Source organism: Phoca vitulina, unplaced genomic scaffold, assembly GCF_004348235.1.
Source record: "Phoca vitulina isolate PV1807 unplaced genomic scaffold, GSC_HSeal_1.0 scaffold7, whole genome shotgun sequence".
Lineage (NCBI taxonomy): Eukaryota > Metazoa > Chordata > Mammalia > Carnivora > Phocidae > Phoca > Phoca vitulina.
The window spans coordinates 57,039,455-57,063,958 of record NW_022589710.1 but is presented as its reverse complement, the minus strand read 5'-3'; the positions used below and the strand labels follow the sequence as shown (position 1 = coordinate 57,063,958).

The window sequence follows — 24,504 nt, the reverse complement described above, 5'->3', positions numbered from 1 at the left end:
TCTAAAAAAAAATACAGTGGTTTTCTAGTGGTAAAGTGCATTCATTTAAGTTTTGCATTGAGTTCCCATGATGGAGGTGTGAAGGAGGTATTACTAACACTTATTATTACCTTCTTTTACATTTGAGAAAATGGAATTGGTCTGATTGACTTTTCCACTTCCCAGTTAGCAAGTGACAGAAATTAAACCCAGGACTTCAGACTTTAAGCATCAGTTTCTTTGTTAAATGGGATTTTTCGTACGTTGCAGCTCAAAAGAAAGAAGGAATTAGTACCTGTTTTCTATAAACGTGATAGATACTCTATCCTTACACGTAACATGTAATTCATTTTATAAACATAATTATAACTTCAGAAAATAATTCACAATAAGACTCAGACTTGTTGCTATATTGAAGTGTGTTTGGATTTTAAAAAATGTGATTTCTATGCAGCTTTTTGAGGATAGGTTGTTCATACACCATCTCTGGTATAACGCTAGAGGGGCAGTGTCGGGTAGTGCAATGGTTTTCACCCATGAACGGGCACAGGAATTACTTGGGAGTTGAATAGCTCTGTAGAGCTCAAGAAGCTCTCCAGGTAATTCTGGTAGAAGTGGTCCAGGGACAATCCTTAGACAAACACTGGCTTTAGTGTTTCACACACACACACATGATACCCGTTTCATAAGATGGTTGTGGTGATTTAATATATGATATTGTTGTCATTCTTGGGACAGAACCTGGTACATAATAAATGTTCAGAATATTTCATTTGTATGTGATGGCTTGGGTGGCAAATAAGAAGCAAGAGAATATTCGTTTTTTCAACAAAATTTACTGAATTCCAGCACTATTCTGGCTGTTTGGTTATAAAGGGTAAATGGACACATTCCTCACTTTTGTTGAGTTTATTTGATTAATAGACTCATTCTAAAGGTATAGTTCTTCCCTTGTAACAAAATTGTAAGATGAAATGAATATTAAAGGTATGTTTGTATAATTACTTTTTCCCTGTAAATTAAAAATTCATTTTTTATTTGAATGAGGATTACAGATTAAAATTATAGCCTGAATATTATTATTTCTCATTTTATTGTTGCTCTAAAGCTATATTTTCCAATACAGTGCCACTAGATGCTTGCAGCTATTTAATTCAAGTCAATTAAAATTAAATAACATTAAATATTTAGTTCCTCAGCTGCACTAACCACATTCCAGGCGCTCGATAGTCACAGGCAGCTGGTGGCTGCTGTATTGGAGACAGAATATTTCCATCATCGTAGAAAGTTCTGTTCATCTGTGTTGCTCTAGGGTCCAGAACAAAGCAGGGAATTTTTCCAGTTGCCTTGATCTGTAAACTGATTTTGAGGTAAATATTAGCAGTGGCCCGAGGCTGTCATTTCAGTGCTTAAGTGCATTAATAACCTTTCAGGTTGACCAAGCCCAGAGCTAGTATCAATTTCCCCGAACAGTTTCATTAACCAGCGAGTGAGATCTAAATGCTAATATCTGGACATTTTTTTAAACCTTCAAGTGATATACTTATCCTGTTGCTTTATGTAGAGCTTTTTGTGTATGTGTGTATGTGTGAGAATTTACCTCCGTGATGTTATGATTGCATTAAATTTGTATCTAATAAACTTTTGGGGGCAAAGAAGAGTTGCAGTTGTACCTATATTTCTAGAATTTACAATATTTACATGAAATAATTTATGTATAGAAGCCAAATTCAAGAGTAGTGAAAAGTTGGATTAATCAGTATTCTAGATAAAACCCCAATTATACTTATGAAATATCAATTATGATACATTTAGTATTTTGATAATTTTAAAACTAAACATTTGTTCAGTATATGTTTTGTGTTGTTGCTGTTAAAACTCTGTAAGATGGTGTAGCACCTGCTACATTCTGATGTCTAGGCCATGAATGCATTTTTCTGTGCAGCATTCAAGAAACAGTTTGCAAGAGTAGTTGACTTTTCACCTCTTTTTCCTGCAGAGAGAGAGAGAGAGAGAGAGAGGTCTTGCCTCTTTTCTTCAGGTTTGGTATTATCCCTTTTTGAGAAGAGAAACAATAGGAGACTGCTGTCACTTGGTCCCAGGTCGTGGATCAGAGCAATTAGAAGAACAGAAATTCTCTTGTACATTTCTGCCGCCTTCAGTGATTTTTCCCTCTTTCCAGATCACTTACTTCAGCCTCTGGTACCACAACAAGCAAAATCAGCGCCGGTGGGTAGATTTGGAAAAACCTCTCAAGAAGCAGCTGGATAAATATGCATTGGAACCGACCGTCTATTTTGGAGTGGTGTTTTATGTGCCTTCAGTTTCACAGCTGCAGCAGGAGATTACCAGGTGAGAAATAACACACTCTTTGTTTTTAGGAAATAATCTGATGAGATGAAAGAAGGGACACTAAGGTTAGAGTCAGGAGATCAGACTAAACTGGCCCTCCTGCGCACATATGCAGCCACATTATTACGTGGAGGTTGTGGTATGTGGTATGTCAGAGTGTTTTACCGCGTGTTGCATGAGTTATGGTTTCACTAGGCACAAAGGAGCGATTAAAGGGGGAGGTGATGTTTTTCTCTGGGCTGTGAACTCTTCTTGTAGTGATGTCCTCTTCAAATTTTTTGTTGATTTGTTTCTGATCTTTGTAACACTGAAATGAGAGAGGAGATTTTAAAAAGTCGCAGATTCTGTGTTCATTCCTCAGGGAAATGTGCAGAAGGGTTCTTCCAGTTCTCTGGCTCTAGGAGCTATATATTCTGTAGATAGGTGGGAGGGTGAATGTGTCTAGGGTAGAGGAGGCCACTAAGTGCACTTAGAAGGGAAGAAAGGGAAGACCAGATTAAGGAGTGGGATAGAGGAACTATATGTTTGTTTGGTTTTTTTCTTGAAGACAAAACACAGAACTAGGAATAAAATTTGGATCCGGGAGTCTGCCTTTCAAGTTCTCTCAAATCCACCATTACCTTATCTTTTGAACCCTATTTAACATTACTTTTCAGCCAAGCTGGACTACTTCCAGTGCCCTGAACATGCCGCACGCCTTTTCATCTTTGGGTCCTAGATCTTTCTTATTTATGTACTGGAATCCTGCTCTTCCTCTGAATTTTAGTTCAGAAGGCGCCTCCTCCTTGAAGTTTCTGTGATCCCTAGGCTGGAATGACCTTTGCCTTCTCCAGACTGCCCTACAGTTTGCTTGTACTTGTGTTAAGATGGAAGCTGTTATAGCCTTTCCTTATAGTTATTTGTGTACAGATCCTGTCTTTTTCTTGGATTTTAAACCTCTGTTTTCCTTAGCTTTACCTTTCGCACAATATCTAACACAATGCCCTGTAGATAGTAAGAACCTAGTACTGCCCTGTGTTTGTGTAATACTCTTTTTGAGTACTGAGTTGGCCAGTTAATTATTGGAAGAAGATAGAAAACCAAAGAAGCAAGAATCAGGTAGTAGGGATAAATATGCCCTGACTATAAAACTGATCTGGGATAAAAATATTGAAGAGTGAAGTAGAACCCGGGAGGAAAAATAGTAACTGATCACTGACTCATTTATTTAAACATTCATTGAAGATATAACAGGATGATGTAAGAACATTTGTTACTGTGGGAGATGAATATACAAGTGAATAGGCTTTAATCCTACCCTGGAGGAGTTACTCAGAGTCTGGTGGAACTGACAGCCCATGTAAATAAACAATTACAGTATATTATGATGATAAATGCTTTCATTAAAACACTAGATTCCTAGGGGTGGGGCGCGGGGAATAAGAACAGGGAAGGAAAAGAAGTTGACTTTTCACTTGACTTTAGGAGTTTTCTAGTTAGAGGGGGTAGCTTGTGCAGAGTGGGGGGAGAATGAAAGTCACTGATGTTTTCCGGAAATTTCAGATATTACCTGGAGAGGGGAGAGAAGATTTGAAAAATAGGAATGTCCTAGTCATAGTCGTGGTACAAAGGGAAAGACATTTTCGAATTTTAACAGAATGGAAAGATGACATTTGTATTTTACCAACTTCACCCATCATGGAAGGCAGCTTAGAGGTGGCAAGGCTATATATATACTCAGGAGAGCAGTTAGGAATGTATATGCCATAATCTAGACATTAATCTGGAATGTGGACCTGAACAAAGGCATTAGCTGTAGGAAGGAGAGGGAGACAGGCCTAGTAGATGCAGTCAGTAGGAGTGCACATCGATGAGGTGTAAGAGAACCTGTTAGAGAAGTTGTACCAGTAAGGATTAAGTTTGGCTACGTATAACCAAAAACCCTAAATATCTTTCATTTCTTAAAGGAAGTCCAGAGGTCAGCCATGCTCCACAAAGTCTTCAGGGACCCATGCTCTTTCTTTCTTTCTTTTTTTTTTTTTTAAATTTTTTTATTGTTATGTTAATCCCCATACATTACATCATTAGTTTTAGATATAGTGTTCCATGATTCATTGTTTGTGCATAACACCCAGTGCTCCATGCAGAACGTGCCCTCCTCAATACCCATCACCAGGCTAACCCATCCTCCCAACCCCCTCCCCTCTAGAACCCTCAGTTTGTTTTTCAGAGTCCATTGTCTCTCATGGTTCTTCTCCCCCTCCGATTTCCCCCCCTTCATTCTTCCCCTCCTGCTACATTCTTCTTCTTCTTTTTTTCTTTCTTAACATATATTGCATTATTTGTTTCAGAGGTACAGATCTGAGATTCAACAGTCTTTCACAATTCACAGCGCTTACCAGAACACATACCCTCCCCAGTGCCCATGCTCTTTCTTACTGTTCTACTCTGCTCAGCATGTTCTTTCCATGTGTAAGGGAATCTCATTGTCAAAGAATTCTAGAGGTCTCGCTATCACATTCGTATTCCAGGCAGCAAAAGGGTAAAATGGGTTCTACTCTCAGCAAGGTCACATTCCTTTAAGAGGCCTTTCTCAGTTTCTCAGTCACACTAGCCACATTTTAAGTACTCAGTAGCCGCATGTGGCTAATGGCTACCATATTGGACAAGACAGATAGACATCACTTTTATCACTGCAGAAAGTTCTGTTAGACAACACTGCTCTAAACCTAACCGTTCACAGGAAGAATTGGAGACTAGATGAACATGTTAAATGACCCTACAAGAGTGCCATCAGACAAATCCAGAATGTGGGGACTTCTACATGACCCATCACACCATTTTGAATACAAGTAACATGAAAATAAAGAAGAGGAATTTTTCTTTTTAAAATTAAGAGAGAAATGTCAATCGAATGTACTCTGTGGAACTTGTTTAGACCCTGATTTTTTTTTTTTTTAACTGTAAAAATACATTTTTGAGGGGCTCCTGGCTGGCTCAGTCGGTAGAGCATGTGACTCTTGTTCTTCGGGTTGTAAGTTCAAGCCCCATGTTGGTTGTAGAGATTACTTAAAATCTTTTTAAAAAAATACATTTTTGAAGCAATCACAACAATTGTGCATGGACCAGGTATTGGGTAGCATTAGGGCATTATTGCTCATTTTGTTGGGTATGTTAAAAATGTGTGTGTGTGTTTGTTCTTTTAAAGCTTACCTTTTAGGGATATATACTAAAATATTTGTAGTGCTGTACTATGATATCTGGGATTTGATGTAAAGCCCTTGGGTGGGGAAGGAGAGAGGGTGGAAGAAACAGGGCGTGGGTCAAGTTGATGTTTGAGGCTGCATGATAAGGATGTGTGGGTTCACTGGACTTGTTCTCTATCTGTTTCAAAAGTTCCATAATAAAATTTAAAAATGCTAATACCTCCACATTAGCCTTCTAATACTAGCCTAAGAAAAACAAATGAAGGAAAAAGACTATATCTCTTTATATATTATTTGAAATTTCTGTTGGGCAAAATGGGACAACCTAATTTATTATAATTATTTAATGTAATATTTCTTGTGTAAAAATATTTTATATTAGAAAGTTGATAAGTTGGTAAGATTTAGATAAAACTTACCCATTTAGTTTTAATCAGCATTTGGCTTTGGGCAAATTTATGGAATTTTTGTTTAGAATTAAGATGTGCAATTTCTTGAATTCAGAACTGTTTGTAAGGAGTAAAAGTTTGCATGTTACATTTTATTGCTGCGTTGTTTTTTAATTATTCTTTTTGTAATAAACATTGAAAAAACATATTTGTAAACTATCCTTAGCCTCACCAACATATTATAATTTAGCAAAAAGTGGTTAAAAAAAAGTGATAATACCTTTGAAGTAAAATTTCTTGGCCCTTTCCTTTTAAGTAAATATATATATATATATACACACACACATATGGATACGCACATACATGTATATAAACATATATACATACATATGCATGTGTATATATATACACACACCCTGCTTGCTTCCACTAAAGGACTTTAGGGACAATACAATGAAAGATAATAATAAAAGCAACCGCTTCCCTTTCTTACTCTATGTCAGGCACTGTGCCAAGCACTTTATACTTAATCATTCATTTAATCCTCACAACAAATCCTACAAAGTAGGTATTATTGTCCAGTTTGTAGTTGAGGAAGCCAAGACACCGAAAGACTGAAAGGCTAACTCTCTTGCCCAAGGTCACACTGCCAGTCTGTAGTGGAGCTGGGATTTAAACTCAAGAGGCTGACTCCTGAGTCCTTGTTCTCAACCATTGTATTCATATGGACTCTAGGATAAAAAAACTAAAGAGATAGGATAAAAATACTGAAAAGTCCTTTTTTTTTTTTTTTTTTAAAGATTTTATTTATTTATTTGACAGAGAGAGACACAGTGAGAGAGGGAACACAAGCAGGGGGAGGGGGAGAGGGAGAAGCAGGCTTCCCGCCGAGCAGGGAGCCCGATGCGGGGCTTGATCCCAGGACCCTGGGATCATGACCCGAGCTGAAGGCAGACGCTTAACGACTGAGCCACCGAGGCGCCCCAATACTGAAAAGTCCGTAACTGGAGATCTGTGACAGTTAAACACATGCACTTTGCAGTCATTCTGACCTGGGTTCACACTCCGGCTCAGGCTCCCTTTGTGGCTTTGAGCATATTACTTCCTGTCTGAGCTTCAGTGCCTCTTCAGTACAAGTGGCTGCTGTTACATGGTGGAGCCAGTGGTTAAGAGGGTAACGAGAGGGGAAGCAATGTGCCTGTGCCTGGATTCTAGCTCTGAGCTTCATGGCAGTCAAGGCAAAAGAAGGAATACTCTGAGTCCCATCAACCATTATCTGATAAAAAGCATATCCGTTTGCAAACATGACAGATTTTCTTGGTGTATCATTTAAAAGGAAATTTTCAGGTGGGATTTATGTAAAAGACATTGAACAGGCAATGAACAATTTAGAGCAACTGTGGAGGAATCAACTCTTACAATAAAAAATTGTAATACAAAGCAAAAAAACAAAACAAAACAAAACTACATTTCTGTGGAAGACTAAGTTAATTTGGTCCAGGCATGTTGCTTTCCAGTGATTCGGTTTAAGGAAAGAACCTAGAATATATTTCGAGTGGCGTATGTGGATGGCATGTTCAAGAGATAGACTTCTCTCAATACGACCTTCTTTAAATAGGCTTCTGAAAGGAGCTGCCTCGTAGAAGGTGTGACGTTTTCTTCTTTCACTAGATCCCAGAGCTACCAGCATCCTGCTTCTCAGCTGAGGGAAATCTATCGGTTCCACTACTAGCAGGCGGAAGGGCATCAGTTGGATCTAAATTCTCATCTGAATGGATGGTGTTTTGGTCAGGTTTTTGGGTAATGAAGAACGGAGACCTCAGAGCTAGCTAAAATAAAAGAGGATGATGTTAGGAAACCTATGAAATGATGAAAGGGATGGGCTCCAAGGGGAATTCAAATACGAACGGTGACTAGGTTGTACTTCACAGATGCCAAACCTGGGAGAGAACCTGGATTCAGGATGGCTGTATCGACGATGCAGGCAGAGAGGTGGTGGATCTTCATCCGACATTGTATCCCCAGCATCTAGCACAATGCTTGATGCATAGCAGGCCCTAGTAATTATAGGTTAAATGAATGAATAAAAGGAAGGCAGCATTAAGTCACTGTAGAGCTTTGTCAGAATGGAGTAGATACGGATGAAACACTGCTGACTGCTCAATATGTTCCACCTTGTGAAGGGGTGATCGCACCCCTCTTTTACTGGTGATCATTTAAAGCCACAGATTATGATTTGCCCAAGTTCATTCAACATGCTACATTGGGGAGCTGGAATTTAACTAGATCTGCTTGACTAAAGCTTGTGCTGGTAACTCATGCCCTAGATGTTGAAAGTGTAAACAGAAGTAAACCCACATTACAAGAATATTAAGAAAGCATCATAGCAGCTGTTCTTTTGGAGAGTTCATCAAAAAATATTTTAATATAAGCCTGGTTTGAAATATCAGGAAGCGTTTTCTCTTGGCTTTACTTTCTAGGGCTAGGGAACTTCCATCAGAACAAGTAATTTCTACCAAAGTCTTGTATTACCGGGTTACTAGTCAGAGTTTTTAAAGTAAAGATTAGCCATGGATTCTTTATTTCTCCAACTGAAGAGAACAAAACGTAGGAACTGTCTTACAGGGCATTAGAAAGGTGACCAGTTGTAGTTGTCTTCTAGGTGGTTGTAGCTTTGAAATAACTACAGCTAGGGATAAGGGACTCAACAAATTCATTACATTGTGTGTGTGTGTGTGTGTGTGTGTGTGTGTGTGTGCGCACACACGTGCCCATGTATGTGTGTGGAAGCATAGATATGGTCAAGGGCATTCTTGTCATTTTTTGAAGCCATCTGGGGTTAAGGTTTTCTTTGACTAGTTTATGCTCCTCTACCGAATTACTGTAAAATGCATTGTGTCTCCATTGGAGGTAATATTAATATTGACTTTTTAAAATTGACATTTTTTTGTAGGTATCAGTATTATCTGCAGCTGAAGAAAGATATCTTGGAAGGAAACATTCCTTGTACATTAGAACAAGCAATTCAGCTAGCAGGCTTAGCTGTTCAAGGTAAATAATGGCAATCGATAATGTAATACATATATGAGATTAAGATGTGTGTTATAACAAGGGTGCCTGGCTGCCTCAGTTGGTGGAGCATGCGACTCTTGATCTCAGATCTCTTGAGCCCCATGTTGTATGTGGACATTACTTAAAAAAATAAAGATCTTTAAAAAAAAACGTGTTTTGGGGCACCAGGGTGACTCAGTCCTTTTAAATGTCTGCTTTCGGTTCAGGTCATGACCCTGGAGTCCTGGGAGATCGAGCCCCTCATCTGGCTCCCTGCTCAGCGGAGAGTCTGCTTTTCCCTGTCCCTCTGCCCCACCCCACCCCACCGCTCATGCACTCTCACTCTCTCCCCCCCCCCCCCCTCTCTGTCTCTCTCAAATGGATAAATAAAATCTTAAAAAAAATGTGTTATAACAAAAACAGCAAGGGATTCTTAAAGTTAGTTTCTATAACAGTGTTTATGTGTTAGTGAAATTAGTTTTCTGTAGGAAAAAATGAATTTGGATTACTTCCGTGAAATAAGAGACTTCGAAAGGTTAAGCATGTTAGCATATGTCAATAGAGCAAACAGACCGAAATTAGAGAAAACACACGCACACGCACACACACACAACATTTGATAATATGTATTCCTCTAGTTCAAGGACTTGATCTATAGCTAACTAATATTTTAGGAAGAAAGATCAAACAATGAGGTTGATAAAGTTATGTTTACTTACACTTTCTTTTCCTTTAATGATTTATTTATTTATTTTTGTGGAGAGAGGGGTGGGGAGGGGCAGAGGGAGAGAATCCTCAAGCACACTGCCTGCTGAGTGTGCAGCCTGATGCAGGGCTCGATCCCAGGGCCCCGAGATCATCACCCGGCCTAAAATCAAGAGTTGGGCACTTAACTGACTGAGCCACACAGGTGCCCTTATGTTCACTTATACTCTGAGCATACACCATTTATTTGGTTTCTTATGCACTTGTCCTGGATTATAGAGCATTGTCAATCATAACAGATAAAGTTTTGCATTTCACAAGTAATTTTTGAATTACTTGGTTGTGTTATTTTTCATGTCCAGTCAATATGTATTTACATGTATGTGTATACTTTGGGAAGACTTCTGATGGGGCATTATTTCAAATGATAACTGGCATTTAATCTTGGAAATTGAAACTTAATCAGAAGAATCATTGGCTTTAAGAGCTTTTCATAAGGTCTTTGCTGAACTGTCATTTTTTTTTAAACAACGAAAAATCTCTAAACAAATACATTTTGCTATAACATCTTCAAGTGATCTGATTCCATTCCCTAGAGGTGATCACTGCTATAAACAGTTTGGTTTCTTCCTGACATCTTCCTGTGCATAAGTAAGAACATGTGATTATAGAGTATGTTTTGTTTCATTGTTAATTATTAGAAATGAAATCATAATACATATAGTTTGTAACTTATTTTTTCACTTTGTCAGTAGACATTTTTCCAAGTCAAGACACACGAATCTATCTAATTAATATTTTTAAAAAGACTTTTTAAAATACACACTTTAGGGTGCCTGGGTGGCTCAGTTGGTTAAGCGACTGCCTTCGGCTCAGGTCATGATCCTGGAGTCCCAGGATCGAGTCCCGCATCGGGCTCCCTGCTCAGTGGGGAGTCTGCTTCTCCCTCTGGCCCTCCCCCTCTCATGTGCTCTCTCTCTCAAATGGATAAATAAAAATCTAAAACAAAAACAAAACAAAACAAACAAAAAAAACACTTTAAAAAAAATACACACTTTATAGCTGTAAGGCACATTTGACTTCTAAATCATAAGCATACCATCTATATACTGCATATTGAATTTAGTTGTGCATGTTTTCCTGTGCCAATTAAATATAATTGACGTGAATATTTGTCATTTTGTATAGCTGATTTTGGTGACTTTGATCAGTATGAGTCCCAGGACTTTCTTCAGAAATATGCCTTGTTTCCTGTGGTAAGAACTTCTTTTGACATTGGGCTTTTTATAAATAGTTTATTTCCATATCTTTAATATCGCCTGAAATGAAGTCCATATGGTAGACTTACTAGGCTGGAAGAGTGTTAAAAAAATCAATTGCCTCTTATAAACAACTCAAGTGTAAATGCTTCCCTCGTTGTAGTCTCACTGGTCTTTGTAAACCCACAGAAAAGGAAGGGTGTGCAGTCCCTGGGCTGCAGCCAGAGAGATTTGTTTTGTGTTTGGGTCTGAGTCTAAGAGAGGGATTCACTTCCAACTTCTGAGCAACCACACAGAGGTTTTGCTTTTACCCGAAGGCTCAAAACCTCACAGTTACATGGGAGTGAGTTTGGCTTCTCAGTAGCAGTGTAAAAAGTAGAGGGCAAAAGGACAGCGCTGTCTGCATTTTAAAGTCACTACGGATGTGATTGACAGGAAAACCGCATTGGAACAACGAAGAGAGCTGGTACGATGCTCTTCTGAGTGTCTACACAGCCAGCCGGGCAGTGCCCAAGATGTGCTGGGCTCGGAACTGGCTGATGGTAACTGGCGTTACCGACCTGACATAACTCAGCTGGAACTTTCTCTGGGATGAACTGAGAAGGCAGGGCAGGTGTTTTGGGTCCTGAGCAGAAGCTACTTCATTCCTTAGCAAGATCATGATCACATACTTAAACAAATCTCCCACATACCGATACTAGTCCGCATTTTGCCCGAGAGTGCTAAGAGCCACTAACAGTCAGTGGCTTGTTTCCATACTTACTGCAGTGTGTTTTCTTCAGGGGTGGTTACAAGATGAAAAAGTATTGGAAGAAGCAACCCAGAAAGTGGCCTTACTGCATCAGAAATACAGGTAACACTAAGAGAGAAGAAATGGCAAGAGTATGGAAGCAAAGCCGGTTTGACTGTGAACCGTGTATGGACACAGTGACACTTGCGCTTTACCGCTGCCGTCGCTGGGACTGCGACTGCGGGTCGCCAGCAGCGTGGCGCACTCATGGTGCTCCAGGGGCTGCTCTGGGCACTTCCCCTATCAGCTCACTGAGTAGCCATGTTTACCAGTGAGGAAGCGGAGAGAAGTGGAAGCCGCCGGTTGGGGAAGGGCGCCACTTCTCCACTCCTCTCTTAAAGGTTTTGGTGGTAACGTACGTAGGCCGTGTGGGTTAATGCAAGAGCAGGGAGACTTGTTTTCTCTGACGGTGCAGCACGTATAGGGCCCCCCCCCCCCCCATCGGTACACCTTTGGACGCTGCATCTCTGTCTTCTGGGGGAGTCTGTGCCAAGAGCCCCACGTGGTGCTTATTGCCCTGACCCCTGCTTCTGGGTCGGTGATGACTTTCTTTGGTAGTGCATCTGATGTGTCATCTGTAAGAAAAATCCTCCCCCAGAGAATGCTGGGTCTTCCTCTAAACCAAGTACCACACAGTTCCAAGTACTTTTGATGTCATTACGTTCTTATAACCACTCTTTAAGGTAAATGATATTCTCTTCTTACAGATTGGAAAAACCAAGCTCAAAAGGACTAAATCACTTGTCCACAGTTACCTGTGGTAGAGCTGGGATTTGAGCCCAGGTCTATCTGATTATATCCTTAAATAAATAAAATCTTTAAAAAAAAAAAAAGTTCAGTACTACTATTCTGTATGAGGCTGGATGCTGTGGCACGAAGATAAATAGAACACTTCCCTGCCATCAAAGAATGTATTCCCTGCTTTGGAGTCTAAAGGGCAGGCAGGACAACCCATTGGGATAGTAATTGTAAACTAACAATGTGAGATGAGTGCAGTGGGGGAGGTGTGCATAGAATATGGTGGGTCTGCACAGAGCAGGGGCATCTGACTTACACTCAGAGCAATCACAGGACAACATAGGCCGACTCTTCGAGGATGTTAGGGATTGATCAGGTGCACGGGTGAATGACAGGTGTGCCAAGAAGAGGGATGAGCATGCGCAGAGGCCCAGAGGCATGAGGGAACATCATGGCTTGGTTGCAGTGTGGGCTGCCTTGTGGCTTTGGGGGAGCAGCAGAGGATGAGGCCAGGGAGGCGAGTCTCCATGCAGTTGAGCACCTTCTTTACCCGCACGGCCTTCCTACCCATCCTCGTAATTTACAGTCTTTTAACCCTTATTTCCTGCACCGGTCATTTGACATTTAGCACACGATGCTTAGTAATGCCTGATATTTTAGATAATGAGTGGTTACTGAACGGTTTAGAAAGAATTCCAGCTTTCAGTGAAGATTTTTTAGGGAGTTTTATTCCCCGTGTCCCTCTTGCCTGCCTGAAGTACAGGGAGAGGATCCTTATGACTAACCCTCAGGGTTTATAGCACAGTGCTGTGCGCGTAGTTGGTTTTCAGTCGATGTCGATGGGTTGGTATAACGAATTTCAGATGCTTCAGAACTTGAAATGTTTGTAAATGTCTAATGCCATATTGATATGTAGCTTTTTAGAATAGCCTTTTGTTCTTTTTTTCCCTTTTTGGTTTGGTGATCAATCTCCCATCTCTTGGGTTGCAGAAGGCTCACCGCTCCTGATGCGGAAATGCTGTACATGCAGGAGGTAGAGAGAATGGATGGCTACGGAGAAGAGAGCTACCCTGCGAAGGTGAGCATGGCGCAGAGGCCGGGGTTCTCCAAATTAATGTCAGGAGCCCTGAGAGGACAGCGGGGAGGCCCAGGGATACCCTGCTGTGAAGAGGCGGGAGATGTGCGGAAGCTGGAAACTTGAAAGCGGAGATCCTGTGACCAAAATTTCACAGTAAAACATTCCTGTTTTGCAGTTTGTTCTTTGAAATGCTCTTGAAGTCTAGTTCCTTAAGGAGCCCAACGCTTCCTATTTTCATACTTATTGACAAGGTGATTCCTTGATACTGTTCAGACTTTGCCCTCCAGTGTAGATCTTCTGAGCATCTTTTGTCTGGGAAACCAGCCCAGGGAGCTGGGTGTGGTTGTCACACCTTTCACGCACCTACTGCCGGACTGCTGCTTTCTGTGCTTTCTCCTTCCAGGACAGCCAAGGCGGTGACATATCCATTGGAGCATGTCTTGAAGGGATCTTTGTGAAACACAAGAATGGAAGGCCTCCTGTGATATTTAGGTACTTTTCTTACATCCTCCTGTGCACTTCCGGTGGCTCCTCCTGGTGACAGTTTTTAGTACCTATACTAGTAATATGGCCCACAAATCTCTCCCAGGGTCTCAGTAGGAAATGGAAGGATACCCTTCCTAGAATAAAATAACCCCCGACTACAGTGGTTCTTTCATGAGCCACTTTCTTTAAAACCAAATGTGTGGAAAATAATGCTTGTAATGATGGCTTGCTTATGAAATGCTTAAAAGTGTGTGACCTTTTTCTTGCCATATGGAGGCCATTCTTTGTTTTGATGTGAGTTTTTAATTTCAGCTCTAGCTTCTAGGACTGTCTCTTTGTTGAAAATCTGGGCCTTTCTCTGACTCTAGTTATGTACCAAAATTCCTAAAATCCCAAAGTCTAAGCAAATTTCTTTTTCTCTTTTCTTATCTTTTTTCTCTTCTCTTCTCTTCTTTTCCTTTCTTTCTTTTTGGTTAAGCAAAGTTCAGATACTTTTGTATAATGTTCATTTTTTTTTCCTGATTGTAAAAATGTGATACTAGTCATTTGTGGAAATCTTAGAATGTATGTAGTGAGAAAGAGAAAAAAGGAGGATCTATAGCAATATGCTAATAGTGGCCAACCCCAAACAATGAAATTTCAGGTGGTTTAAATTTCTGGGTTCCAAATTATATCTTAAAGATAGCAAATTGGACGATGTTGCTCAATCCCCGCCTTTTCATTCCTTAAAGTCCATACCCTAGAAAATCCAAAGTGTCATTTCATAGAAATATTTCCAATTTTACTCTGAGAGTCTATTTACTTTGATTCTATTCTTGATGAAAAATTAAAAGTTTATATTGTTTTTGTAGAGCAGTAAAACATACCATTTTTCGTTCTGGGTTCCTTTGTATTTACCATGTGCTTGTGCTGAGTGCTTTCTGTATGCTTTCTCATGTGATCTTCACAACTCTGAGCAGACGCTATGACCACCCTTTTCCACATGGGGTCACTGAGACTTGGAAAATTAAGTGATTTGCTTCAGGTCACCCAGTTACTAACTGGCATAACCAAGAACTCCAATTCTCCACTTCAAGTAGCTCTTAACCACTGTGTTAAATAGCTTCTTTTATGAAAAGGAATTTAATTCCCCACTCCTCAAGCCCTCTAAAAACCATCCTATTTCTTCTTGAGAACTGGTTTTTCCTTTGAAGATTTTTTTTTTCTAAGCTGACATTTCTTCTTTATTTCTTTTGCTTCACTACTGCCTTTGGGGCTCTGAATTCTCCATGGCGATTATGACCATGGAGAGTGTACCTGGCTTGGGGAGCAGACACCCACTCCTAGACCATATTGCCCTGGGTTGGGCAGTACTCCTCCTTGGCAGTTGCTCTCATGGCCCTAAGCTGCTCATTTAAGTCTTCCCAACATGTGAGTTGGGGGACAGGAGGCAGAGAAGGATCTGGACTGTACCAGAAGGGCAGCACTGATGGTGGCCACAGGGCCACTTGAAAACTAGAGGCAACCAGCCAGCTTCTATCTCACTGGATAGGAATTTTTAAAATTGCTTTCTTCAATATGATGCTAATAACCTTTAGGTTTAACAATCAAACATTAAGTGGCACCTGGCTGGTTCAGTAGGTAGAGCATGCAACTCTTGATCTTGGGTTGTAAGTACGAGTCCCATGTTGGATATAGAGATTACTTAAAAATAAAATCTTAAAGAAAAAAAAAACCACAATGAACATTGAATCACTGCAAATTAATTTTATTTATTTAAATAAATTTAAAATAAATAAATCTAATGTAATGGAGAAAGATAAAGAGGGGTAAAATTTTTCTTTCAGACCCATTTTTCCCCTTCATAAAATTATATAGTTATGTAATAAAATAAAATATTAATGTATAAAATCTAAACGTGGCCAAATACTGTTAGAAAATATAAGATAGGAGTTTGAATCCTAGTGAACTCATCCAGAGTCATTCACTCTTTGGGTTCCTGGCATTTGAACTTACTGTTCACCCTGAAGCTTTTCGGAGCCCCCGTCCTCCACCTTTGTGCCTTCCTTTTGCCTTGTATACCTGCAGAACTTAATGATACTTGCTTGCCTCTCTCTTCTCTCTCACCCACCCTCCAACTGTGTCCCTTTGAGGGAAGCACTGTACTGTGCCTCACTGATCTTGGTATCCTGGGAACCTAACACAATTTCTGGCACTGCTAATAATGGGTGCCCTTGAAGATGTTTGTTAAATGAATGAGGGAGGCATTGACAGCCAGCTAAGATAGGGACCTTTGATCCAACTAATCTGGCAAATGAGGATAAAGAGATCTTACATTTTTAAGTACTCTTTGCCTTCACTTAGTCTACGTGCATTTACTTTTTGCGACTAGCTATTGTCACTTCAGTGAGAAGATGCATGTCAGCTGATTAAAACAACTGTTTTCTTTCTAAAATGATTAACAAATGTTAACTTGATACCTCAAGCTTGAGAAGGAAAAATCATATGTTCTATCCTCTAGATAGAACTCACATTGCTGTTTTCTATTTGTTGTTCTTTAGGTGGCATGATATTGCTAACATGTCCCACAATAAGTCCTTCTTTGCATTAGAGCTGGCCAATAAAGAGGAGACCATCCAGTTTCAAACTGTGAGTAAACATTAGGAATCTGCATGGAATGTTCTTCCTAAAAGTTAACAAGTTAGCATTTCTGTGTGCGTGTTGGGGGAGGGAGGTGGCATTAAAATTGTAATACTTAATCCTTATATAAAACGTAAAATTTTATTACATTTTGCTTAATAGCCCTTGGCAAAAAGTAGTTGCTCAGTAAATGCTGTTGAATGAATGAGTCCTTGGATAAATACTATGTGGTATGATGATTTTTAAATTAAACTAAAGGGACTAAATAGGGGAGAAAGTAAGTACTAATATCTTAATTTCCATTGCTAAGGGAAGGGCTCTGTAGAAATACTATTTCACAGTTACTCACTTTTGCTCTCTTGATAAAGGCAATATTAACTCACTGACTGAAACGTTTTGTTTCAAATTGTCTTTGCCTATCTTTGTCAAAATAAAAGTTGATATTTTCATAATTTTAAAATCTCTACATCACTTTGAAACAGTTCCGTGTAAGAGTCACAACCTTAGAATAGTGTTTTTTGTTTTTGTTTTTGTCTTCATAATTTAAATCCTAATTATGGCATTCATGTGATAGGCACAGCATTAGAAAATGAAAGAATCGCAGTGTGTTAAAAGTGACTTTGATGTAATATATCCCCCAATTATGTCTTGTCCTTAGACAAACTCTGCATCGAGTTGTAAATGTGTTTTCATTTACTTTGTGCAATATTTCATTTGCTAGGAAGACATGGAAACCGCAAAGTACGTGTGGAGACTCTGTGTTGCACGACACAAATTCTACAGACTGAATCAGTGCAGCCTGTGAGTATAGCCTGTTCATGGAAATGGTAGAGAATAATGAGGTTAGACATTTTTATCTTGAGCTGTATGGTAACCTCTAGAAAGGCAAATTTTGTAGAAAAGAACAGTTTTATGACGTTACTAACACAAACTCTTTGCTTTTTCATGTTAAAATCTCAAAAATATTTTCATTTTACCTTCAGAACAACTTCTAATAACTACAGATATATGCCTCTAAGATTTTCTTTGCCTATTTACTAAAATCATTAACTCTTGAAAGTTAAAAAGAGAATGTTCTTTTTTAATCAGCCATCTTGAGTAATTAAAGATTATTCAGCTTGTCAAGCCGTTTGAAGCATTTATACCTTTTCTTCCTAATGTACATTGTTCTTGGTCCCCATGGGTTTCCCGCCTTGTGCTGGATCATTCCCATCAGCATACGGACATGCTGTAATAAAATTGCCCATCTCGAAACACTTGTCCTTCACTCCACACGCCATCCAGCCAGGGCTCCATTATCTCCGCTCTCCTCTAGGGCACGTTTCTGCATAGGAGTCGTATATGCTTGCTTTCTCTCCTCCCTCCCACCCTGCGTCCCCTAGCTGTCACACACACACACCTCTGGCCACCTCTCCCTCCCTGCACCCTGCTGCTCGTCATCTGCCAGGACCCCACCGTCCTGCTTTTCCTCTTTCTAGGCTGTTTCTTCTCAGTCAGCTTTGCTGGTTTAATCCTCAGACCTCTTCCGCGCCTTCCTCATTCACATTGATTCAGGTTTACAAATAGTGCATCCGGTTTTATTTCTAGCTCAGTCTTCTCCCTGAGCACAGCCGACTGCCTATTGACATCTCCATTTGGGGACCTAAGAGGCATCTCAGATGTGATATGTCGAAACCCAAACTTGATGCTCTCTTCCTTTGCCTGCCCCCAAATCTGCTTCTTCCCTGTTCTTTCCCATTCCATAAATGGCAGCACTCCATATTCACACAGTTGCCCAGGCCCCAGGCCTACTTAATTCCATTTTGATTCCTGTTTCTTTCATCCCACATCCAATTCATCAGCAAGCTCTGCCTTCGAAATGTATCTGAAATCTGACCACTTTTACCACCTTGTCTGCTAACAACCTCATGCCAAGCCGCCAGTGTTTCTCAGCTGTAGGATGGCGGGAGCCTTTTGACGCTCTCCCTATGTCCGCGCCTGCCCTGCCTATACCTTGCTTTCCATATGTCAGCCAGACTGGTCTTAGTTGAATATGGGTCAGATCCTCTAGCCCTTAAAACCCTGCACTGGCATTTCATCATGCTTAAAAGTACAAAAAAAAAAAAAATGTACAAGACCATCCGAGATCTGGTCCTTGCCTGGTTCCCACCTTGTTTCCTTTATACCCTCCTCCTGCTCACCCTGTCCCAGCCACGCTAAGATCCTTTCTGGTCTGTGAACATGTTCTGCCCTCAGGGACGCTGTGCTTGCCCCTTCCTCGGCCTGAAATGCTCTTCCTTCCCATGCCTCATTCTCCCACTGCATCCGTTGTCTGATCAGAGGTACCCTGGCTGCCTTGGCTACTCCCTCCCTGCCCACTGCCTGTCTCTCTTTATCCCCTTGCCCTGATTTATTCTTTTTCATAGGACTTGGCCCCACCGACTTTGTGTATTTGTTTGCTTACTTGTTTATTGCCTCCATCTCTTCTCAGCAGGTAGGCACCACAGCAATGCAAAGGGCAGACACTGGTTAACTCCTGTGTTCCTGGTGCCGAGCAAGGGGCTGGGCCGCAGTAGGCCTTCTGAATTTGTTGAAGGAACGCATGTTAAGAGGTCTGATTGGGGATGTCCTTGGTGCTGTAGGAGCCCTTAGGAGAAGGGTTCCTAACCCAGAACTGCCATGCCAGGAAAGGCTTCTGCACTGAGACTTGGAAGTCTTGCGGTCCATCCCCACAACCTTCTTTTAAGCTGTTCTCTCTCCTCTGGCCCACTGCAGCTGCCTCCCATCTGGCTCCCCTGCCCCATCTCACCTGGCTCCAGCCAGTTTTCTGGATGGATGAGCAAAAGATGTAGCACTTTACCCAAAGTGATAGCTCAGAACGACATTTGAGCCTGTGCCTTTCCGCACCCTTCTTAGCTACGGCATGAAGTGCAGGACTCCTGTGATCCTCCTCTGGGCTCATCTGCCCAGCTGACCCTTGATCCTGGCCCCAGAGCCCATAGTCCTCACAACGCTGAAGCCTCTCACAGCCCCAGGCTTTGCTGGAATGCTTTCTCTCCCCATCTCTGGCAGGCTCTTCGTTGTTTGTCCTGATCCAGTTTAAGTGTGGCCGTCCTGGAGGCCACCACACATTTAGTTTGCTTCGTCCTTGGTACCATTCTCAAAGTACTGGTTGTTTCCTACCACTTGCATAACAATGATTCTGATTCGGTAGATACTTTCTCTGTGCCAAGCATTATGTGGAGAGCTTTTATCTCCTTTCATCTTTACAGTACCCCGGTTCGGTACAATTCCTACTGCCCTTTTGTAGATGAAGGTGCGGGGACATAGAGGCCTGCAGTGTCGTGGTCCTGCCGTACAGCCAGCGCTTCCCCCACCCCGCCCCCAGGCTGGGCCTCTGGCATGGTTCGGACCTGCTGTCCTATGGGAACCTGGCTTTTCCGGCTTGTCTGCTAGCGCCCCAGTGGCCGGTGGGCCACCTGGCACCCAAGGCTTAGTGAATGGTGGAAGCCTGAGTGAGACGGTGATGGGCGTCAGAGGGGAGAAGAAAGAGCTCGTTTGCTCCTTGTTGATTTCCTTTTACCACTGATTGTAAATTGGAAAAAAAAATCTGAAGAGGACATTTTCCCTTCAGGCCAAGAAGGAAGAGGAAAGTCTATGGAAGTGCTTTCTATTTTTTTATAGGTACCCCAAAGTGTGAAATAAAACTTGTTAGGAATAACCGTGCAAAGGGCAGACCCATCTTTGGGACTCATGAAAGAAAAGGAAGTGACCGGGGTGACCCTACAGGAGAACCAGCCAATGATTAGCCCGTAGGTCCCAGTCCTCCTCTCCCCTCTGAGTAACACCCCCCCACCCCCAACCATGCTTTTCTCTGAGTCCACTGCTGGTCTGCTGATGGGATTTGAGAAAGCGCTAACTGACCTGAGGGGGAGGAGGAGCGCTGCTTTCTTTGTGGATATGGGAAGCCTTCTCTGCTGGCTGCGCTGAGCTCGCAGGTCTGAGCGTGTCTGTGTGAGAACATGCTTCCCCTGGTGGCCAGATTCAGTGGTGCTAGGAGTCCAGGCCAGTCACATTTGGGGCTCTCCTGGGCTGGCCTGGTTACCTGAGCACGTGTGACATTATTTTTATGTGGAAGCAGTGTTCTGAGATTCAGGGAGTAGATATGCACTCTGGAGGAGCACAGCCTTTTCATAAGTTTGAGGGTCTTCATAGCGTGGAACCCTTATGACCTCAGTTATCCCTCTTCTGGAAAATAATGGAGAATCAAAGCAATCATTTTGAATAGACTGCAAAACATCATCTCTTTCCAGTAGGCATCCATATTGGCTGGTGGTTAATGCCTTTTTTTTTTAAAGATTTTATTTATTTATTTGAGAGACAGAGAGACCATGAGCAGGGGCAGAAGCAGAGGGAGAAAGAGAGAGGGAGAAGCAGGCTTCCCACTGAGCAGGAAGCCCGATGAGGGGCTCGATCCCAGGACCCTGGGATCATGACCTGAGCTGAAGGCAGACACTTAACGACTGAGCCACCCAGGCGCCCCAATGCCTTTTTTTTAAAGGAGTTTTTTTTTTTGGCAAATCACCACCTACTAATGATTTTAAAGTTCAGATGGGAAAAAAAATCAGTTCTGTTGTAGAAATCTAAGCTTTGTAATATTACTGTTTCTTGCTATATAGGAATAAAACTACATTATTATGGTCTTCAGTTGCATATGTCTATATAAAGAAAACCCAGGGGGCACCTGGGTGGCTGCCAGTTAAGCGGCTGACTAAACTCAGGTCATGATCTCAGAGTCCTGGGATTGAGCCCCACTTGGCCCCATGTGTTCAGCGGGGAGTCTGCTTTTCTCCCTCTCCCTCTGCCTCCCCCCGCCGCCCTCGCTTCTGCTCTCTCTCTCTCTCTCAAATAAATAAAATCTTAAAAAAAAAAGAAAACACGAGAGTTTCAAAAGTGAAATAGTTAGTTTTAAAGGGCTATTTTCTACGTTTTGTTTTTAATCTGTACATCCCGTAGATTAAGGAAGTCCATATCCATGAGCTATTCCTGTGTAATTATTTATGATGGAGGACACCTGCTGCATTCTGTGGGAAACTGATTTATTTCACCATTAGCACTTGTTCTCGGGTGAAGTAAATGAATTCTTAGCTTTTAATGTTTTGATGGGTGATAAAACTAAAAATAGCTTTAAATTTTATGGTCATTTTTTTTTTTAAGGCTCTCAACCTAGACTGTTCAGTCACATTTAATACAATGATCCTAGAGTATTGGTAGATTTGTTCTCACTGTCCAGATGGGTCATTTTACAGTGTGATGGGCATTTAATGGAACTGTAGCAGGCCTGAAATTGGACAGTGGATTCTGGACGACTGGGTCAGCCTGGGGCACCTGGTGGCTCAGGGAGATGGTTCTACTTGTATAGAAGGAGGACTTTGCTCTTAAAAGTGTCCCCTCCCCCACCCCTCAGTCCTGTTACGTAATTCAGTGGTGTTTCGGATGGCCTTGTGCGACTCACCCAAACTTGACCCAGATGACTATATTTTAGATTTTATAAAATGACACGACCCATCATAAATCTTGCCACCTCCCTCCACTTTTAAACAAGGTGCTCTAGTGCGCGCGCTGCCGAGGCGAGCGCTAGACAAGGTGCTCTAGTGCGCGCGCTGCCGAGGCGAGCGCTAGACAAGATCTCCAAGTAACAAGTCATCTTTTTATGTCACCCAAGCCTTAAAAATGTGAGAAGAAGAATGTTAATATTCCTTTAGGGTTAGCTTAGGAATTACAGGAGATAAGGTCAGTCTGTTTCGTCAGATAACTTCTTCCAAACCCCAGAATTGGTCCTGCTGTAATCAGCCTCTCTAATTTACATAAGAAAAAGACTGGGAGAGAAACAGAATCTTGGTGAGGACGGTATTCGGTATTCCCCGAATCTGCAGAGCCATGTGATCAAGGTTGCAAGGGACTTTATCTAGAGGGAGAGCTGAATTTCCGTCACCAGCAGGTGAGAGGGCTGGTGTGCGCCCACTTGTGTTGTGGAGACTCTGACCAGAACACTGACTGGAGAAGGCCCTTCCTGGAAGGGGATGGGGCTTCCCCTTCTTCTAGGCCCACTGTAGGGTTTAAAGAGACCAGAGGAGGGGTGCCTGAGTGGCTCAATCAGTTGAGCATCTGGCTCGCAATTTCGGCTCAGGTCATGAGCTCAGAGTGCTGGAATGGAGCCCCGTGTTGGGGGGGGGTCCCCGCTCAGTGGGGAGTCTGCTTGTCTCCCTCTGCCCCTCCCCCAACCACTCTCTCACTCATACTCTCTCTAAAATAAATAAATAAATCTTTAAAAAAAAAAAATACAGGGACTGGAGGAGGCCTGGAAGGAGATAGAGTAGCCCTGTCCCATCAGAGAAGGTCATTGAGACCGACGTTTTCTAGGTATTTCCACCATCCAACACATTTTTTGTTCATCAAAATCTCCTCTTCACTAGCTATAAATCTATGAGAAAAGAAGCCCACAAAGCAAAATTGAAACAACTCTTAGAAATAGCTTCACTGTAAATGCTCAGTAATTAGCATCTGCTTCCGTCCTCACTCACTGTGTCACTTGTTTGCTCAACAAACATTTGGGGCTTCTTTGTGTGCCGGGTACCAGTGATACCATTATGTCCTTTTGCCCCCATGGAGCTTACAGATCATCCGGGGCCAGGGAAGGGGTCAGCAAATAATGGACTGTTAGGAGCCTGTGCTCGGTAATCCGACAGACAGGCCTGATTCCAGTGCCGGTTCTGCTACTTCCTGGTCATGTGACCAAGAGCAGTTTCCTTAACCTACCTATCAGTTTCCTCCTCTGTAAAATCAGGAGAGTAACTGGCATCCCTTCTGGTGTTGGGGTTCAGATTCCGTGAGATAATCATGTTCTGTCCTTAGCACTGTTTCAGTAGAAGTCATACTTATTTTACTGGGGCTAGCAGCCTTTACTCCTTTTGTCTTCTCCAAGGAACACATTCCAGTGATTTTGTTCCTAAGAGTTCTTCAGCTGTCTCGTTTTTAGCAGCACCCGTCAACATAGTAACTGCCCAGAAAGTCTGGAAAACACCCACCAGCAGTTAGACCATTTGGTCTTGTCTGCTAGGATTAGACTAGCTGGTCTCCCTGTAAGCTGCAGTTACAAGAACAGCGGCAGGAAGAAGGAGGAGGTGGGTATTAGAACCGATGGCGAGGCTGCCTAGTGGAGCCATCTGGCAGGAGAAAGACGTGTTAGTTTGTTTGTGTTTAGTAAGAAGTCGCCTCTGCAGTGGACAGTGTCGCCCCCGCACTGGGTGCTGCCGAAATAGATAGTGCATGTGGGAGTTACTGCCTCTGCTTCTAAGCTCTGCATTTTTGGATTCTGTGTTTGACACATTTAAGTTTATTTTTGCCCCAGGCTGGGCAAGTCTGGACATGTTGGAGTATTACTCTGTGGCAGCCGTTCCTTCTCATTTCTGAATTTTGAATATATAGTACCTTATTTTTTATTTTTAGAGAGAGAGAGCACACATGCGAGCACAAGGCAGGGAAGCTTAGAGGGTGGAGGAGAGACTCTTAAGCAGGCTCCCCGCCCAGTGCAGAGCCCAATGCGGGGCTCGATCTCACAATCCTGATATCATGACCTGAGCTGAAATCATTAGTTGGCTGCCCAACCGACTGAGCGACCCAGGCACCTGTTGAATTTTAGTAATTTAAAAGTTCAGTCCTTTTGGACTAAATGTAAATTTCAAAGATCCCAGTTTTGCTTCAGCCTAGCTCTGACGATGGAGAATAAGCAGCAGCAAAGTAAACCTCAAGGCTACAAAATGATGCCTTCAAATTCTGGACACTGATTTTAATGACTATTTTATTTATTTATTTATTTATTTATTTTTTAAAA

At 41.8% G+C, this 24,504-nt stretch overlaps 1 protein-coding gene across 3 annotated transcripts in view; it reads left to right on the top strand.

Annotated features, from left to right (window-relative positions):
- The window catches only part of PTPN21 (protein tyrosine phosphatase non-receptor type 21), a 75,150-nt gene that overhangs the window by 28,936 nt on the left and 21,710 nt on the right, over positions 1 to 24,504 (top strand). For all 3 annotated transcript variants that reach the window (XM_032405731.1, XM_032405734.1, XM_032405733.1), the window contains 8 exons: positions 2,162 to 2,331; positions 8,859 to 8,956; positions 10,850 to 10,917; positions 11,703 to 11,773; positions 13,439 to 13,526; positions 13,930 to 14,018; positions 16,553 to 16,640; positions 17,353 to 17,432. In XM_032405731.1, coding sequence (XP_032261622.1) covers positions 2,162 to 2,331; positions 8,859 to 8,956; positions 10,850 to 10,917; positions 11,703 to 11,773; positions 13,439 to 13,526; positions 13,930 to 14,018; positions 16,553 to 16,640; positions 17,353 to 17,432 — 752 coding nt within the window. The remainder of the gene's footprint in view (positions 1 to 2,161; positions 2,332 to 8,858; positions 8,957 to 10,849; positions 10,918 to 11,702; positions 11,774 to 13,438; positions 13,527 to 13,929; positions 14,019 to 16,552; positions 16,641 to 17,352; positions 17,433 to 24,504) is intronic.